General features: G+C 41.3%; 1 protein-coding gene across 9 annotated transcripts in view; it reads left to right on the forward strand.

Moving 5' to 3' along the window:
* KIF5A (kinesin family member 5A) overlaps positions 1-19,592 on the forward strand; it is a 128,809-nt gene that overhangs the window by 60,673 nt on the left and 48,544 nt on the right. For 6 of the 9 annotated variants that reach the window (XM_075591547.1, XM_075591539.1, XM_075591540.1 and 3 more), the window contains exons 5-16: positions 1,205-1,253; positions 2,682-2,737; positions 4,821-4,908; positions 5,631-5,755; positions 8,611-8,715; positions 11,712-11,860; positions 14,437-14,606; positions 15,451-15,626; positions 15,929-15,997; positions 16,508-16,714; positions 17,464-17,610; positions 18,050-18,238. In XM_075591547.1, the coding sequence (XP_075447662.1) occupies positions 1,205-1,253; positions 2,682-2,737; positions 4,821-4,908; positions 5,631-5,755; positions 8,611-8,715; positions 11,712-11,860; positions 14,437-14,606; positions 15,451-15,626; positions 15,929-15,997; positions 16,508-16,714; positions 17,464-17,610; positions 18,050-18,238 (1,530 nt within the window). The remainder of the gene's footprint in view (positions 1-1,204; positions 1,254-2,681; positions 2,738-4,820; positions 4,909-5,630; positions 5,756-8,610; positions 8,716-11,711; positions 11,861-14,436; positions 14,607-15,450; positions 15,627-15,928; positions 15,998-16,507; positions 16,715-17,463; positions 17,611-18,049; positions 18,239-19,592) is intronic. The other 3 variants (XM_075591544.1, XM_075591546.1, XM_075591548.1) reach the window with 1 other exon arrangement.

Below are 19,592 nucleotides of genomic sequence, written 5' to 3' on the forward strand. Positions count from 1 at the left end.
GGAGCTCAACTGCTTTAGCTAATAGCCAAACCTGTGGGCAAGCCCTTGCTATGCCCTAATTGTTCATATTAATATGCACATGGCAGGATCTCACGCTTGCAAATGTTCAGGCCTATTGTGAGACTTTGAAGGAGATTCACTAAGGATTGATACTTTGATGGGGGTTTAAGGGTTATGTTGAATTTAGATTGACCATATTTTAATGATGTTTATGTTTATTCTCATGATGTTGTGTTTATTGTGCAACCCCCCTTTGGGATTACCATGGCTTTAAGGGGTTAACTGGGTGGGTCCACACAAAGTATCGCCCCTTTCCCATCACATGGTGTTAGCGTGATTCAGCAGAAGTTAAGTCCCACCACTTCTGCCTGGAGACAGTGACGTGATGGTGATTATATATATATATATATATATATATATATATATATATATATATATATAGTGAAGCTTCTGGAACCCAAGAGTAACAGGAGTAGAGGGATCTCACTGTGAATAGTTACGTTCTTAAGTATTGTATAGAGTAAGATTCCCTTTGATTGTTTTAAAGTAAGGGACTGTACCCTGGTTAGGCAGCATCCTAATAGGCAGCTTTTGCCCAAAGGGATCTCAACAGGCAGTAGTTTCTGTGGCGTGGTTGTATCAGACCCATCGGAGGGTCCATTACTGGTCCTACTCCAGAATGTCACAAGTTGGTATGTAGTGCCTGAGGGAAGGACACAAGAATATCACCAGACCCAACAGGGGCCCATATGTAATGAAGCTCTGTCGAAGTCACGCAGAGAAGGACGCCCGTAGGTAATCAAGGGAATGAAGCCTCAGCACCTCCCTAGCATGCCGAGATAGGGGCAGCCAGGGTAGTAAGGTTCAGACAGCATTGTGGAGTATGCAGGTATGTCTATACCAAGGTCAATGTGTATATGGATATAACAATAAAGTTGCCGTTGAATGAATAAAGTTCCTGGCGCCCTTCATTCCCATATTATCGTCCAGCAAATCCAACACCCAGACAAGGTAACCAGCCACCTCTGAGTAAGCCAAGATAAGAAACATTGATGTAAACGCCCTAAGAGCCGGGCAGGGAGGTTTTCAATTGTTAACCCCTTTGGCGCTGCATTCTTTGGTAATGGATTAATAACCCCTTTGATGCAAGGGGAACTAAATTGCTGGTCTTAATGAGCTCCACTTTTTCTTACTTTATCTTCAGGTTTCCTATTTTGAGATTTACTTGGATAAAATCAGGGATCTGCTTGATGGTGAGTAACAAACAGTTAATTATCCCTCTGCAGTACAGGACATTAGATCTCATGATGTTTAATGAAACATCATTAAAGCCCTCACAATTTGAATAGCCATCCTGATGATGCTGTGGCTTCCTATTGGCCCAGGGGGGTATGGCTACAGTAACTCCATAGCTATATTGATCTCTTGGAAGTGTAAATAACCCAGCAAATTCACATTTTATAGGTACTGTGGGGTCCATAGAGCTGAGAAGGAAGCGGTTCAGTGCCAGAGGGAAAAAAAGCCATTTTCATTCTGAAAGTAAAATGTAAAAAAAAAAAAAAAAGCTTAGGGACTATTTTCACTTTCCATTTAAAGAAAAAACGATGTTTTGTCTGTTTTATTTATTTGTTGATTTTGCAAGATTACCTGATGTGCCATTTGGGTAATACAATGATATCCGTCTAGAGCAGGCCTGTCCAACTCCAGTCCTTGAGGGCCGCAAACAGGCCAGGTTTTCAGGATATCCCTATCCCAATGACCTGTCTTTCACTACTTATTGCCCCGTAGTAATTAAAGCGCGATCTATTGACCCATGCCAGAATCGGCGATATCTGCCATTGAGTTTAATGCTTTGCGTGCCAGAAGAGCCACAGCATCACACTGCCATGACCCCTCCAGTTCAGCCCTGTCATGTGACCGCGGCGACCTTTAACCCGGAAATGAAAGAGCAGGAGTCCTCCTCTACCGCTTCCCTTCACATTGTGTTCTGCACTTTATGGGAACGCAGGATGCAACCTAAGCTAAGAAAAAAGGGCTCTGCGGCCATGATGAGGCACTATGCATGGGGCTCTGGAGCGCCAGACGCCATGACGTACTGACTACGTCTTTGGGCACCAAAAGGGTTGATGGCAGATATCGCTGATTCGGAGCAATGCAGCGGGTTGCACTTTGCTGATTCCGGGACATTGTTTCCTATATGTATCATGCCAATAAGCCTTATATCTTCATAGAAGTGGTGATAGGTACTATTGGTACTTTGCCATTTTACTAAATGATAACAGGCAAATTAGATGCCCAAAACTTACAGGCGATGTAAAAAAATTATCAGGGTCTGCATCACAATTTTGACTGTACGTCATTAAAAGGATCGTTTATCTAGAGCCGGTCAACGTATGAAATGAGTCAGTGTACAGAATTTGTTTTAGTTGTAAACATACTTAAAACAATTTAGAATTTTGCTTGTCATATAATTTTCCATGAGGTCAATGCACAAAATCTGAAGCGACGTTAAGTTTTAGCGTTTTTACAGTTCATGAATATAAACATGCATAATAAGCAGCCAGATAGGAACATATCTTTCAAGAAAGTAAGAGATTACTGGTCAGAACGATGATCTTGATCTCCACCAATACTGGTTTTACCTTTAATGTCTCACCACATCTGCCCTCTTCTTTTTTCAGTAACTAAAACTAACCTCTCGGTGCATGAAGACAAAAACCGCGTTCCATTTGTCAAGGTGAGAGGGGCTGTTTTTCTCTGGGGTGTTGTTTTACGGTATTTCTATAGGAAAGTTCAGGCAGTCCAGGCCGCAAAATGCATACTTAAAGAAGATTAAAAAAAACGAAAGATGGAGACAAACTTAATGATTGCTAGTGACTTTCATATATCATGGGTTCTGGTATTGTTTTAAGGGTTCCATATGGAAAATTGAACATTTTTACCCAAATCTGACACCTATAACTAAGTATTTTATGTATTTATTAAAGTTAGACTTGGTAGGGGTGTGCTTACCTCTGGCTTCTCCCTTTTGTGTGATGTCACGGTGTATTCGGCAAATGCTGATACGCCCCCCCCCCCCCGCAAAGTTATTGGGTGTCTAATAAGGACGGGGTGAGATAAGGGAAAAGAAAACACTTGATTGACAAACACTTTCCCATTCAGAGGCACCCAAGACATTCACGTGGCCGACTTTGTGGGATTGCACCTTTATTAATATTGCTTTTCCTTTTAAATAGGCAGGCTGCTATATTCTTGATGTGCTTTATAGCTCCTTTGTAAATCTAACGCCGTTCACTGCCAAAATAGCCTGCTTTGCTGTTACAAGGGCGGTTCTAGTAGGACCAAAGGAACTAATAGTATTGTCATGTGGATTAAATGTAGATGGTTGACATCTTTGGGATTAGCTTGCCCAACATAACTGGGTTAAAACATTCACTGACGGATGGGCCACCAATTTGAGACTGCACTTTCAACCCGTCTATGCTATGGGTCATGCCAGGCATTCGTGTACAGTACCTAGGCTGTGATGGCTTTGCATGTGTTAGTCGCAATATTGTAGGACGTATTGAAATGATTTGTATACTGCCTGTGTTGTGTTGGAGTTTTCTGGATTTACTTGCTTGTGCCTTGTTAGCAGCTGATAAAAAAACGATCATCACTTGTGCTGACACTTCGGTACTGACTTCTATGTTTTTAAGATTAAATAAACACTTTCTTTTTGGTCATCCCATTTTTCTCTTGTGTTGGCTGTGCACCGGCATTTGTTCTCCACCGTGGATATCTATCAATTAAAAGCTGGACTTTTATTTATGTATTACAATAAAAGGAATGACTTTATATGATTCTCTCATTCTTCTACAGTATATGTGCCTGCTGTGCAATGCATTGTAGACAATGCTGGGTTACTTGCATATTAATCTATATGTGCGTAACAGGAATAGGTAACTGCATCTTGTGAGGGAAGTCAGATTATACAGGCAGAATAGGAACAGCTGTTTCTGATAAATGGGCAGCGTTACTGTACCAAAAGCCTTGCAATCAACCAAGTTAAGCCATTTCAAAAGTTTCACAGGTACTGCACATACATTGAGCCGTATTTAGCTCTGGAGCAAAGATCATGCAGTATTGATCGCATGCTGTTACTGCTGAACAAACAATACAGAGCGTTTAGTATCATTTCATGGTCTTTGAGTGTACTCTATAATTGAATGGCAATCATGCTGCTATAATGGCAGATGTCTGAAAATGGGCCCTTCACAAAGAGCAGTGACGCATAACTGAATTTTCAGTTGTCTCCAATCCTATATCCTCCGAGATCAATGAGCACAATAATGACAAAGCTTGTGTCAATGGACATGTCCAGCACTTCTTTTTGCTGTTGAAAAAGTGCCAGATCCATTAGCCAATCCATAAAACAATAAGTAGAAACCTCCCCTTACTTTCCATTTTTTATTTCAGCCTGATCACATAATTAATTTACTTTTCCAGTTAAGGATTCTAAATTTATATTAGTGGGGGCTCGTAAAATGGATGTCCAGCTCCTCATAAAAGCAGCATATTGTATTGCATTTTCTATATTTATAGGTAATTGTGGTGTCAGAGCATCTATTACAATGCATACATAGCTAAGTGCTTTCACGTTTGCAATAGATCATTAAGTGTAGCAAGATCCAGAAGGGCTTTGGAGTGATTGAAAACCCTTCATTTATTGAGTGAAACCTCACCCTTTCTATGTGAGGCCAGGGCTAGTCACCCCCTTCCTTCTGACTCTGAATAACAGCATTGGCCCCTCTTTAATCTCCACGTCTCACCCCTGGCAGGGCTGCACGGAGCGCTTTGTCTCCAGCCCAGAGGAGATCCTGGATGTGATTGATGAAGGAAAGTCCAACCGGCACGTGGCTGTGACAAGTGAGACCTGCATAGGATTTCCTGATCTCTTCCTATCTCCTTCTTTCTGTGCTTTCCATTTACTTCCATCTGCTCAGAAAATTCCCTGCTTTATATACGGGTCCTTCGTTTAATTTTTTTCTTGTACTACTTTGTCTCCTACATCTCTATTTCTCATTCCAGTGTTGCCTTTGTTTACAGTTGTTTCTTTCAGATTGTTTCTTTCTCCCTTTTTCTGTCAGCATGCCTTCTTTTTGCTCCTTCCCCATCACGTTGTTTGTATACCGATTGTATTTCTTTCCCTTTCCCCTGCTCTACCTTTCCGCCTTCTTTCCTGTTTTCCACTATTTCAACATCTCTTCCATTTCTGTATCTCACCCTCTCTCTCGCCCCTTCTTTTAGTTTTCTCTCTCCCTCTCTCTCCTTATGTTCCCCCTTTCTCTCTCTCTCTCCCTGTTCGCTCTCTCTCCCTATGTTCTCTCTCTCTCTCTCTCTCTCTCGCCCCTTCTTTTAGTTTTCTCTCTCCCTCTCTCTCCTTATGTTCCCCCTTTCTCTCTCTCTCTCCCTGTTCGTCTCTCTCTCTCCCTATGTTCTCTCTCTCTCTCTCTCTCTCTCTCTCTCTCTCCTCTCTCTCTGTACTCTCTCTCTCTCTCTCTCTCTGTGCTCTCTCTCTCTCTGTTCCCCCTTTCTGTATTTCTGTCTCCCTCTCTCTTCCCCTTCATGTCTATATCCTTCTCTTTCAGATATGAATGAGCACAGTTCCCGCAGCCATAGTATCTTCCTCATCAATATCAAGCAGGAGAATGTGGAGACTGAGCTGAAGCTGAGTGGAAAGCTGTATTTGGTTGACCTGGCTGGCAGTGAGAAGGTGAGATCCTTAATGATACAATGACTTGCTTTCTTATTGCAAACCAAAAGAAAGTATGGCGCTCCACTGGTCTTTAGTCAAAAATATAAAAGGCTTTACTGGAAGGCAGAAGATCGACGTTTCGTTCCTCACTAGGACCTTTACCAAGAGTGGGGGCCGCAACGTCAACTTTCCTTTTGATTTGCATCATGAACACTCCCTGCGCGGTGTTCCAACTGCGCGTGCACCCGTGGCGGCTTATGCTGGATCGTGAGGGCTCCTGTTACAAACATTGCTTTCTTATTGACCATGCTATGGGAGATCACAGTAAAACCCAAACTATCCAAATGCCCTACGCAGTGGGTCAAACAACTACAACAATAAAAACGTACATTCTCTCGTCACCATAAAATCTCAACACAAACATACGTTGATTATATTCTGAATATAATAGATGTGTGAAATGTTGGAGTTAAACACACGTAACTGTATTATGACTCATACAATTTGTTTGGTAGTTTTATAATCAGGACCCTGTAGCAGGGGTGAGCAACTCCACACCTCAAGGGCCAAAAGGTCCAGTTTTTTTCCCCCAATCTTTTTCCTTTATTGGAAGCATATAATAAAAGCATACAAGTACATTATATTTGTGTATACATAACATGTAAGATAACATTGTTGCATCCAATAAAGCATTTTCTGTTTTTTTTTGGAAAGGGAGGGGGGAGGGGGGAGACTTACTGACAGAAGAAGGGGAGGGGGGTTGGGGTGGTTGACAAACTGAAGGGAAGGGGTAGCGGAGGACAGGGGAAAGGGGAGAGGGGGGGAGGGGAGGGCAACCTGATGTGGCCGGCTCTTTATGGGAGGGGTGGGTCTCTACGATCGATCCATGGCCCCCAAGTGTTGTAGAACTGGGGGGGTTTCTGGCTGAGCATGGCCGTTAGTTTTTCCATCACCATGACTGTGTGGATTCTTTTAACGACAGTGTTTTGTGAGGGAGCTTGCGGCCGTTAGGAGGGCTGAGATAAGTCTGGTTAGGGGGGCGGGAAGATCTTCAACCCGTTTTCCCAACAGAAAGGTTAGAGGGTCCAGGGGAATCTCCAGCCCCGAGGTTTCGCAAAGTAACTTCTGGATCTTGGACCAGAACCCCTGGATCTCGGGGCATGTCCACCAAATGTGGGCCATGTCTCCTCTTTGACCACATCCTCTCCAGCACAGGTCCGAAGTGCCGGGGAAGATCTGGCTCAGTCTACTCGGGGTTAGGTACCACTGGAATAGAACTTTGTAAATATTTTAGTGATTGTACAAATTGAGGTTTTGGAGGCTGCCTCCAAGACGTCCTTCCAGTCTTCTATATCTAGCTGCAGGTTGAGGTCCGCACACCACTTTTGCATGTATGCGTGGGTTGGGTTCTCCATTGTTGACTCTAGCCCCCTATATATCTCAGAGATCAAGCCCTTTTGGTATAAACCTTTGAGGCAGAGGGACTCAAATTTGGACGGTTTTGGAAATTTGGCGTTTTGGGAGAGCGCTATAATAAAGTGACTAATTTGAAGGAATTTAAATGGGTTGAGGTCATGGATTTGGAATCAACAGGTCCATTTTTAAGGATATCGCTGCTTCTGCACACGTGGCTCAGTCAATGACTGTCCACTGATATAGGATATCCTTAAAACCTGACCTGTTGGTGGCTCTTGAGGACTGCAGTTGCCATCCCCTTCCTTATAGCAAAAAAAAAACAAATAAGAGTTCTGTAGACTGTGGTGCCTGCTCCTAACAATAGTGATTACTGTGTAGTGTTAGAGGCCAAAGCTGGGAGACTGTGAGGATTAGCACTCTGGAAAAACCCAGTTTAATGCTCATAATAATGCATGAATTTTCAGTCCCCAGTTGTCTACTACCCGGTGACTAAAGCATGTGTATGTTGATCATTAAGATGTTTTTTATTTGGTTGTTTTTATTTTAACTTACATTAATCAAGCTTTAGACACTATAGTAACAACATTAAATCTGTATTGCAAAGACCCTAGTTTAGCCATTAGTACCATTCTGGGGAGCGCAGCAGAAAGTTGCAAGCAGTATTTAAAGTCATTTTCAAGCAGTGCCGTGATATACATTACTTTTCAGTAAGTTTGGATCTTGAGCTTTGCAAAACGTTGCTGATGTAAGTTATTATGTATAATCATAGAAATAACCGCACTTAAAATAATATAATTGGATATAATAGATCAATTTGATGTCTGGTGGAAAAAGACATATTGATCTCCCCATTGATCTTAATTTACAGGCAGCGTACATTGCTCTAGCATGCAGAAATCTGTTAATAAACAAATTGAACAATAGTACTTTTTGATTTTTATTAAATGGTTTTTAAATGACTTCCTGTCATGCTGCGCTTCCCTAAGGAAGATCAAAACAGGGCTTCATATACTAAACCACACAAGTGATATTGCATGCGCAAAAGAAATACTTTTTAATGGTGTTAGCAAGTATTCACTGCTAACATGGTTTAGTAAATGAGGTTGTTTCAAGCACATAATAGTGATCTTTAGGCATTGTTTATAAACTCCTCTGAGACTTGTATGTAATTTGCTCCCTGAGAGTTTTTGGTCAGGTTTGTCATCTGCCATGTGTTGTTTAGATGGCTGAAGATCCTGTCTGTCTTATTGACTACTCTGTCCTTAAATATCCCAGGGCTTCCTTTATGGCACATGGGACTTTTGACCTCCTTGAAATTGGGTATTTCTCAGGAAATTGCACCCATGTAGAGATGGATTTTTCAGAAGTGTGTGATATATCGAATATTTTTCTTGTAACATGAATAGCTTGATTGTTTTGTAATAACTCTGTTTTTGCTTCCCCACCCATCTGTTCAGGTCAGTAAGACGGGTGCCGAAGGAGCAGTTTTGGATGAAGCCAAAAACATCAACAAGTCTCTGTCTGCTCTGGGAAATGTCATATCTGCGCTGGCAGAAGGAGTGGTAAGTCAGACACTTTAACATTAAAGCATGGAACTTTCCTCTGCAACGTATTAGAACCAGGCTGTGTTAAAGTATATATATAACCTAACTAAAAAAAAAACCTATAGCTCAGCGCTACAACCAATGTCATAGAAAATATAAATGTGAATGAACGTGAATAGGTTCAAATAACTATGACTAAACACTGTGAAAGGTTGGTGAAGCTGCCTTGGGACTCCCTCCAAGCAAATTATCCCACAAACTTGCAAGCAGAGTACAAAGATTAGAAATAGTGGGATTCCCGGCGCTATAACAGCTGTTATAGAGCCGGGAATCCCACTATTTCTAATCTTTGTGTTAAAGTATAGCTACGCAAATCATAAAAAAGCCTTCACTTTCCTTTACATACTGTACTTAAATGAAAACAAATCCTAGGATTTGCATTATGCTTTGTGTCTTCCAAGCCCTATCATTTCAAATAGCTTCAAATTGATTCCTTTTTCTTCCCAATCTAATGTCTTCAACAATTCTTTAAGTGTTGCTGTGAAAACCTTTGGTGACATTGTGTCTCTCTGCCCCGCTGCCTGGCTGATCCTTATCCTGCTTGTATCTTCATGTAATCTAATGGTTGATGTGGCATTCTCGTAAATGTTCTTTATAATATCAATTTACAGTTCTTCATTCAGCACTCTGTCTTAATGTATCAAGGATCGCTGAGGTATAGACAGAATGAAATGCTTTTTGTAATCTACGAATCCTAAATTGAGTGGTAGATCGTATTCATTACTTCAGGAAATCACTTCTTGTACGATTTGGATGTGGTCCATTGTGATATACAGAACCCTTTGTGAAATCCTGCTTGTTCTCTAGGCTGGGTAAAGTCCAGGGCCTGTTGCAGCCGATTACTGAGTAGCTCCATAAAAATCTTGAAAGTCATTGGAAGTAGACTGATTGGTCTATAGATGTTGAGGTCTTCTTTGTCTACTTTCTTGTGGATGAGGATAACTAGGGCATTGCTCCATTGTCCTGGAATTTTCCTGTTCTTCAAGCAGCATGTAAAGAGTTTTGCAATTATTTTTTCTACTTTTTCCCCGGCTTCTTGATTTCAGTTGTAATTGCATGTTCCATGGGAGCCTTTGCGGTTTTCATGGATTTTATTGATTTTGCCACGTCTTCTGGAAGGATGCATGGTACATCATTGGTGTTTTCTTCCCATTTGCCCTCTGATGGATTATGCCCTGTGTAGTCTCTGTTCACGTACAATTTCATGTAGAAGTCCTCATCTCTATTTATAAGTGCACAGTCTCTTTTATGGTTGATCCATCATCTTGTTTGAGTGCAATGATTTGCTTCTTACCAACTATAAGTCGCTGCTTTGTCTTCTTTAAGCTTTTGTTATCTTCAATATTTTGCTTCACCATATCACAGTTACATTTTCTTATATTTTCAGTTATACCCTGGGTAGAATAGGGTGGGAATTATCTCAGGGTAAAAGTTAAGATATATTTAAACCTTTCCAGGAGTGAAGGACGTCACCTTGTCCTCAGTGCAGGGTAGGTCCTCTATGAACAAAACATAGGTGACTCAATAGCATGGGGATGGATAAAGGTCACCCCGAGCCTTCCTTAGGTATGGTTGCAGTGTCGGCATTCAGCCAGCACTCAGTATAGCACTTCCGCTCTGACCTCCTGCAGCTGCCCGGTCAGTGTGCAATGGATCTCCTGGGTCTGATGTTTGGAGTAATCGGTGCTGCACCTAGGGTGATTGGCGTCCGAAAATCTTGCAACGGTGGGCATGGCGATGACGTCACTTTTTTTAAAAATGAGTTCATGGGTTAAGAGTAAAATGTTCACTAAAATAAACTGTTTAGCCACAATTTTACAGTAAAGCAGTCACTGGACTGGACCCAATCTATCTGATGTATCTTTACTTTTGAGAACAGGTCTCCAGCCAGGAGAATTCACCTGTCATACAGTGTGCCAGGTTCTTAAAGTGTCTGTGTCTGGGATGGTAGCTCTAGTGCGTGTTACTTTTTGCATAAAGCTTTTTTTTTGGACTCTTTTTTTTTGTATTTTAGTGTTTGATTAATTTCCTTATTTAAGTAATAATCCCCGAAGAACAGGGCATTACTGGCCAATAATGCCCTGGCTGGAAGAGTTGAAGGCCCGAGGCGAAGCCGAGGGACTTTATCCCAGCCAGGGCATTATTGGCCAGTAATGCCCTGTTCTGAGGGGATTATTACTATTATAGGCTAAATGTAGACTTTTTTCATAAATAATAGACACTTTTGTATAGTTAAATAGATTTTTTTTATTAAAATAAAATGGTAAATACATGAAACCACCGCTATATATGCTTACACTGCAGATATCTATATCACACACTGCCGCCCCTCTGTGTACACACACACACACACACACACACACACACACACACACACACACACACACACACACACACACACACACACACACACACCAGCTCTATACACACACACACACACACACACACACACTGCTCAGAAAATCTCAGTCAGCTCGGGAAAGGGAAGGAGTGAAACCGTGGCTGATACGTCCTGACCAATCACCTGCCCTGTCTCAGAGCTGTTACTTCAATCTGACGTATCGCCTGCCCTGTCTCAGCTGTTCTGAAAGCTGATTGGCTGGAAATAAACACATTGAAAACTACACATTCTGCTGCTTAAATTCCGGGCATTAATCATTGGCTAATGCCCGAAATTTTAACCAATCAGAGAGCAGGGTTTTCAATAATGCCTGAATTTTACTGCCTTAGCCTATAATAGAGTTTAACATGTTTTGTTTATATGTGTAATTTGACTCTTGTATTTACAGTAGTTTCTCTTCCTGTTTCAGTCTCTGCTCTCCCTTCCTCTTGCTTTCCTTCTTTTCTTTGTTCTCGGTCTGTCTTTGTATATGAAGTATAACCGTTCTATTCCTATGGAAAATGTGAGGGGCATGAAGGCACGTTCTCATTCACATCTTCTGTTCACATTTTAGAAAGGTTACGTCCCCTATAGAGATAGCAAGATGACTCGAATCCTCCAGGACTCCTTGGGTGGGAACTGCAGGACTACCATGTTCATCTGCTGTTCTCCTTCTAGCTACAATGATGCGGAGACCAAGTCAACCCTGATGTTCGGCCAGAGGTAAGAATATCAACGGGGACTGCAGTTGATAGAAGCCTCCTTTCTTTGGTGATGTTGTGAAACATACATCCTGTAAAGTCAGAGGGCAGGGATCTGAACACATATAGGCCCAGATTCAGTAAAGATTGCTAAGTGAGAAAATTGGTGTTACCAGTTTTATTAACCTATTCCATAACGCCATGTTGCAAGCGGAAAAGCAGTGATAAGGGGCTTTTTTACAGTGGTGATATGTCAGCGTTATTTTAACATGATGTTTGCAATTGAGCATGGAAATGAGTACTTAATGGCAAAGGAATACTTAATGGCAAAGGAGTACTTAATGGCAAATTACTTATTCACACACTCTCAACTTAACTCCTATACCTAAGGATATTGGACTACCGGCAAAACATATTACCAATATTTATAATCTACCCCATATAGTCAGGGCACAAGCATAAATGGCAAATGGGGAGGCCGTGCACACCCAAAAATTGTGCAAAGGGCTTAATGCAAAAAAGTAATTTTAATGACTGAAACAGTCACAGAGATCCAGAGATTTTTTTTGGTGTGCACGGCTTCCCCCATTAGCCATTAAAGAATGCTGGTCGTAGGCTACTAAAGGCTTAATATTTGCCCATCTGGATGTTGTGCTTTTTCTGTTTTATTTGTTTGTAGGGTGTTTGTGTTGTACATAGATTGGCGATCCGACACTCAATAAGTAGATGGCTCGAGTCAGAAGGACATGGTAACGTGAATTTTATAGTATTACAGAAAGAAGACGACTTAGAACTTGCAGGGACTGTGTGTTCAGAAAGAAGAGGATGCACAACGTTTCGGGTGGGGGGGGGGGGGGGGAGGGAGGGGTTTCCCTGTGCCAGGTGCAGAGACTCTCCCCCAAAACATTGTGCATTCATCTTCTTACTGACATACAGCAAAATTCCTGTTAGAATGTCCTTTTGACGTGAGTCATCTCCTTTACTAAGTGCATCGGACCACTAATCTATTTGTGAGTTTCTTAGGGTAAGAAGGATTGCCCCATATCTGCATCAGCACTGGAGTTCTTCAGTGTCCTATCTTGTGATCGCTTTTTCCATACCTGATCCATTTGTATGTTAACCCCTTTGGTGCTGAAGACATTCCTTTGCGATGCATTGATAGCATTGGGTATCAATATTTCTGCCATAGGGTTTTTATAAGAAACTCATGCTGATTTCAATGAGTTTTCACATTGGTGGGCAACAGGCGGCCCAGTGGACACATGGGACCTGCAGGGGCTTCATTTATGGCCTCCAACAGCTGCCTGCCCCAGCAACCTGCTCTCTTCTCCCTGGCGCAGAGGGATTGGGGATGATGCTGACGTAGGTAGTAGCTTTTCCCCCTTCCCTCAGCTGCATTATGCCACTGTGCTGATAAATACTTCCCTGCTCCTCTCTTGTGCTTATCACTAGTCCACAGTGTGAGGAGCAGGACAGGATTAATCAGCAAACTGGCATTAAGCAGCGGACCAAAGGAGCAGGGAGCAGCTCCTACCCATAAGGGTAATGTGCGGTCCTTCAGAGGGCTCAAGGGCCGCATGTGTGGCCCCTGTAGTATATCATGTTGCCCAGCCCTGAGTTAGTGCCTATTTGCATTGCTAGTGTTATTTACTGCAGTGTTAATCCATGTTTCATGTATGTATGCAAATGAGCTGCTTACCACAACCCATTTCTGAATAAAAATTCTTCGTGAATACAATGATAATTCCAAATAATATTGCAGCAATTGTATTTTTTAATATTGCGCATTTTGACCCAGCTATATTGCCTTAAGTAAGTTTAAACCATGTCCTGTATATCATGAAATATCAGTGTATGTTTATGGGAATATTCAAACTTGGAAAATTATCTTTACAAAAATTTTAAATGTCCCTAAATACTATTAATCCCTCTAGACTCTTTCTCCTTATAAAGACCAAAGTAGTCGCAGGTCCTGCAAGTTCATTTTATATGCTTCTTGCCTCCTTGACCCTCACACTATAGTAATTAGAAATAGGACAATTATTCCCAACCATTAGAAGTTCATAGTTATTCTCAGCTGTATTTTATATTGCCTCCTGCTTATTTGCTATCTGCTCCCACACATAAATTGCTACAATTCAAAAATGTATTTATTATATATTCTGGGCAGCTAAGGTCAGGACACATTACATTTCTATTATGCTGTGTGTGTGTGTATATATACTTCTGTGTATTACTACTGTGAAGCGCTATGTACATTAATGGCGCTATACAAATAAAGACATACAATACTATATATATATATATATATATATTGTATATACACTTACCATTGCCAGAATACTGCAGAGGGGAGCCGACCCGGGAGACCTTCGGAGGAGCTGCTATGTGAGTTCTGCAGCGCCACCTAATGGCCAAAATGTGCGAGTCGCACACTGACCGTACTCCTCTCCTCTCTGCTACTGGCCCAGGGGACAATTTCCCCACAGGCCAGCTCGCCCCTGCGAAGTGCAATTTTGTCTCCAACCTTATGGCAAGCAACTCAGAGATTACATTAAGCTGTTGTCCATTAAGTTAATTTAACACTATCTCCTGTAGGGCTAAGACCATCAAGAACACTGCATCAGTCAACTTGGAGCTGACAGCAGAGCAATGGAAGAAGAAATTTGAGAAGGAGAAGGAGAAGAACAAGAATTGTAAGGAGACCATTCAGAAGCTGGAGGCCGAACTCAGCCGCTGGAGGAGCGGTAAGGAAGAGCACATGACTGGTAGGTGTTTTATCACAGGAGACGTCAGGCGGAGGTAGGGATGTGACGATATTACAATTTTGCTGACCTTTCTCTCCAGTGGGAATATGTTTTTAGTTTTGCAATAAAATTGTCCTCTTTTAAGATATCTACCGATAAACTACAAATCCAGGGCAAAACAAAAATAGATAGATCCACCACTAAGCGATTCATTTCAATACATTTGTTTCTCAAATCTGTCTTGTTATGTTCAGGACTAGGGTCTCTCTTCGAGTCCCTCATTTATCAGCCAGTAAATTGACCTTTGCGTTGTACCCGCACTGAAGCTTCATAGCCAAAATTAAGTAAAGAACTGGCATTGTTTCAACTGTTCATAAGTCATATAGTAAAAACGGAGCCCATTAAAATGCCATTACAAATCACTCTGAATTCTCCTAATAACCGGTTAGGGGGACAAGGTACTGCAGGCATGCAGCAGGATAGGGAAGTGAGCAAGATTTCAAATCTTTGCTTACCCATCGAAAAACTATTTGTTGGTGCAGTTTTCAAATGATTTTGACATTTAAGATGTTTTAAAATGTTGCTATTAATGATAATTCAGAAGATATTGGATTATCAATAGATCATTTTCAGAATGCGACTAATTAATGATATTACATAAAGGATTTTAGCGTGACAAGACTCACAAAGTGATTAAATGTGACCACTTACAAAACACAAACAAAACTTACATAATACAGAATAATACGCCCTTGATTTGAGACATCAAAAGAGAGTCCAAATATTGCCTGTGTACTTACTGCGCTCTCCTCATACTCTTATGCACACTTGTCCATCATGCCCATGCATTGCGCCTCCCTTGTAGGAGAGAATGTGCCCGAAACTGAGCAGCTGAGTGATGGGGAGCAGATCACCCCGGATACCCACGATGAGACCCCAGTCAATGACAACAATTCGTCCATTGTGATCCGCATTTCGGAGGAGGAGAGGCGGAAGTACGAGGAGGAGATCCGTAAGATGTACAAGCAGCTGGATGACAAGGTGCAGGCTCTCACAGTGTCACATGCTCTGCCCAGAGTGTCATTGTTTTTCATTTGTCTCTGCCTCAGAGAAAAGAGGTTACAGCAGGAGTGGCCAACTCCAGTCCTCAAGGGCCACCAGCAGGTCAGGTTTTAAGGATAAACCCTGCTTCACAGGTGGCTCAGTCATTATGACTAAGCCACTGATTGACGCGCCTGTGCTGAAGCAGGGATATCCTCAATACATGGCCGGTTGATGGCCCTTGAGGACTGCAGTTGGCCACCTCTGGGTTAAAGACTCTTTTTGCTCATTTCTTTTCATAGGATGATGAAATCAACCAGCACAGCCAACTAGTTGAAAAGCTCAACCAGCAGATGCTGGATCAAGAGGAGGTAACGTTTCTTATTAAAAAACACAGTTAACAGTAGCCCTTGTCACCACAAACAGGGGTGGAGATGCTCTTGGCATAGCATCAGTTAATCGTTCAAATAGTAATGGCAGAGATTGTAACATTGTATATTCTAACCCAACATATCAATTCATAGTCATGTTGCTATTATTAGTTACATTAAGGGTCAAAAGAAAGTTTCCTTCCTAGGATGCTATTATGTTATTATTGCACAAAATGATTTTCACGTGCAGTTGGGGGAGATGCTAATATGGCTAACAGGGGCCATGAATAATACTTATGTTGTATGATTTATTAGCCTTTACAAGAGTCCTTTTATGATGTTCCAATATTATCTTCCCATTCACCGCTCTTGGAAGAGCATTATTTGTACTGTTCTTGTGAAACAAACGTAGCTTTATACAGTCAGTACTTGCCTTCTGATTTGTGTTATTCGTTCTTCTGTACCTGAGTGTTTTTGTTTGTTTTCTTTCCCTGTGTTCTTCCATGCCAGCTCCTAATCTCCACTCGGGGTGACAATGATAAGGTACAGATGGAGTTAGGTCGCCTGCAGTCAGAAAATAACTGTGCCAAAGAAGAAGTCAAGGAGGTCCTGCAAGCACTGGAAGAGCTGGCTGTCAACTATGACCAGAAGTCACAGGAAGTGGACGACAAATCCCTGCAGAATAAGATCCTGGCTGATGAGCTGACCCAGAAAGTAGTATGTACCTAAGTGTTTCACATGTGATCAAATTGATGATATCGGCGCTAGTGCGTGGGTCTTTATCACTGTGGCACTTGCTAGTGAACATTAACAAACACAGGTGTGCAGTGTATTCAGAGATAGGGCTTAAAGCTGCAGACCAAACAATATTCTACGTGTCTTTTTTTTTAAATAAATCAGTTCTGTACTATGAGAAAATACTTGTAGCATTTTTTTAAAAACAACTCTGAATTACATTTTTAATGTATTATAATGTAACAAGCATTTTTTGTTTCTATAGCAACCATTTACAAAGTCACACCCCCTTCCTCTATTGAAACTCTGGCACATTCCTTTTTGAGCCCTGCCCTCTCTCTAGCAGTGAACCAACTGTATCTAGTGACTGCCCGGTCACATAATCTTCCCCACAGAACTTTGCACCTTTGGTCCTCTTCCACTGCATTGCCAGCCATTTAGTGAACCCCCGATTCGAATCTTCGCTGATCGATCAGCAACTTAGCTAATTATTTATCATTGTGTGGATTGTATTGATGCACATATTATAGCATAGTGTATTTCTTGCACTATTTTTGCGTGGCCTAGATATCCCCAAAACTGAAACAAGGCTGCATGCTGGTTCTTAAAACAGGATTCAGAAAACACAGGGAGGTGGTTGGTCATTGTTCGGATGAGAGTTGCAGGAATTTAAAATGACTTTTCCTATTAGGAATGGTGAGACTAAGTAACGTGTTTTCTACCTTCTTCAGGCCTCTCTGCTAACCCTGGAAAATGACCTGCATCGCCTGCAGGAGTTTAGTGTGCATCAACGCAAGCGAATTGCTGAGGTGCTCAATGGCCTTATGAAAGACCTTAGCGAATTCAGTGTGATTGTGGGAAATGGAGAGTTTAAATTGGTGAGTGCAAGCTGTTCACAAGAACTGGTACACATCTGAATGCCCCTCCAATGCCAGAGAGGCCTGTGAAGTAATTTCAAGCCATTCGTATTTCTTTAGCACTGAATAGGCTAAACTCCAGACAACCACATCCCCCAAGTGTAATCCATATGTCCTAGCCATGAGAGCTGGAACTAGGAGTGTGGGGGGTGCTGCAGCTCACCCTGGGTTTATATATTTTTACATTACCGTAAAGTACTTTATTAACCACAGCTGTTACCTGTTGTGGCTCTAGGTTTTTGGTGGCCCCAAGCAAAATCATTTGGGTGGCCTGACTCCTGTCACTGGACAAATACTGTAGCTACAGTACAGTAGTAAAGATCATTTGGGAGGCCCACCTACAAAGTTAAGTAACAGTATGGAGTGTCTCTGCATTTGTAAAGCTAGTTTTTGTCTGCAGCCGGTGGAGATCAGCGGTGCTATAGAGGAAGAGTTTACAGTAGCCCGCTTGTATATCAGCAAGATCAAATCGGAGGTGAAGTCCGTAGTGAAACGGTGCCGGCATCTAGAGAACCTCCAGGTGGAATGTCACCGCAAGATGGAAGTAACAGGGCGGGAGCTGTCCTCATGCCAGCTGCTTATATCCCAGGTAGGTTCATCTCTAGTAATCATACCGGGCAGAGCAGCATTGTACTACACAGATACAGTACATGAGAATTGTATTCTTTAGAATTAATTTCAAGGGTATATATTGCAGTTACTATGTCATGTGTCAACCTAATATTTCAATGTTATAGGGACTCATGTTAAGGGGCTCTATTTACAGATTACCTATAAGGTTTGAGCTACACTTGGATTAAGTAGAAATACCCATGTTAGTCTAGTTACGATAGTGCAGAGTAAATGAGTACTTCAGTAATAGGTGATACCTTTTTTAATTGGACTATCAATTGGTAGCCAAAATAAAAAAGGTATTACTTCATACTGAAGTACTCATTTTAGCTACACTTGGGAAAGGTCTGAAATGTCACTTCTGGTCTCTGTTAGATAATCACTTACTATGCCAAATTTGATATAATAATATACTAAATGTTGGGTATAATATCAGAGCAGTACATTTTTGTGCATAAACATCATGAATAACATGTTTTTCATAACATTTGCTGTATGTTGATAGCTTGAAGTGGACCTTTAAACTGACCACTAGTGGGTCCATTAAAGAGAAAAAGTACTATTTTTTACCTTAAGAAGAGGCTTACAACGTTTCAAAAGCTCTGTACTATACAATTTAACAATCATTTTTTTCTTTTAATAACCCGTTAAACATACCAGAACAGCCCCTCTAGTATCTGTTTGAGGGGTTTGCTGAGTGCAAGGTGTGGGAAGCAGCCTTGGCTCCCTTATCTTTCTGCAAAGCTACAGTATAGGTGTCCCCAACTCCGTAACTCATGGCAAAAAATGTGACAATTCAAAGTTACGCGTCTGTGACCTAGTCTTGCTTTTCTTGTGTTTATTGTAAAATCACAATTCATACCATAAACGTATTTCACATCACATAGTCTTAGGTTACATTCATAAGTTTAATGTGTGGATATCACCCATCAGTATACACGAGAACAGTAATGTGATTTGACTTGTGATTTAATTGATCGGCTGTAACTCTGGTTCTCCAACATTTTGGCACATTTTTAAATGTGCACACATTCCCTCTTTTTTTCTTTTTTTTTTTTTTTTAAAGAAATCGTGTTTTTGCGTTTTTACGCAAACTCATCATTTAAGCATCCGGAAGTGGTCTCTAGTTAGAGATTTTTTTATTTAAAATGTGCAAAAAAAAAAAACACTTAATTATCATGAGAATTATAATTTCAGTTAAATAGTCATGTTACAATAGAGCAGGCACTGGCTATGTATGTAGTGTTGTATGTAAAAGAACAACACAGAAACCCACTAGTTATTAGACTGCACTGTTTTTGGTGCAGCAAATGTAAGAAACAGTTTGTTCC

The sequence above is a fragment of the Ascaphus truei genome, chromosome 3 (assembly GCF_040206685.1).
Source record: "Ascaphus truei isolate aAscTru1 chromosome 3, aAscTru1.hap1, whole genome shotgun sequence".
Lineage (NCBI taxonomy): Eukaryota > Metazoa > Chordata > Amphibia > Anura > Ascaphidae > Ascaphus > Ascaphus truei.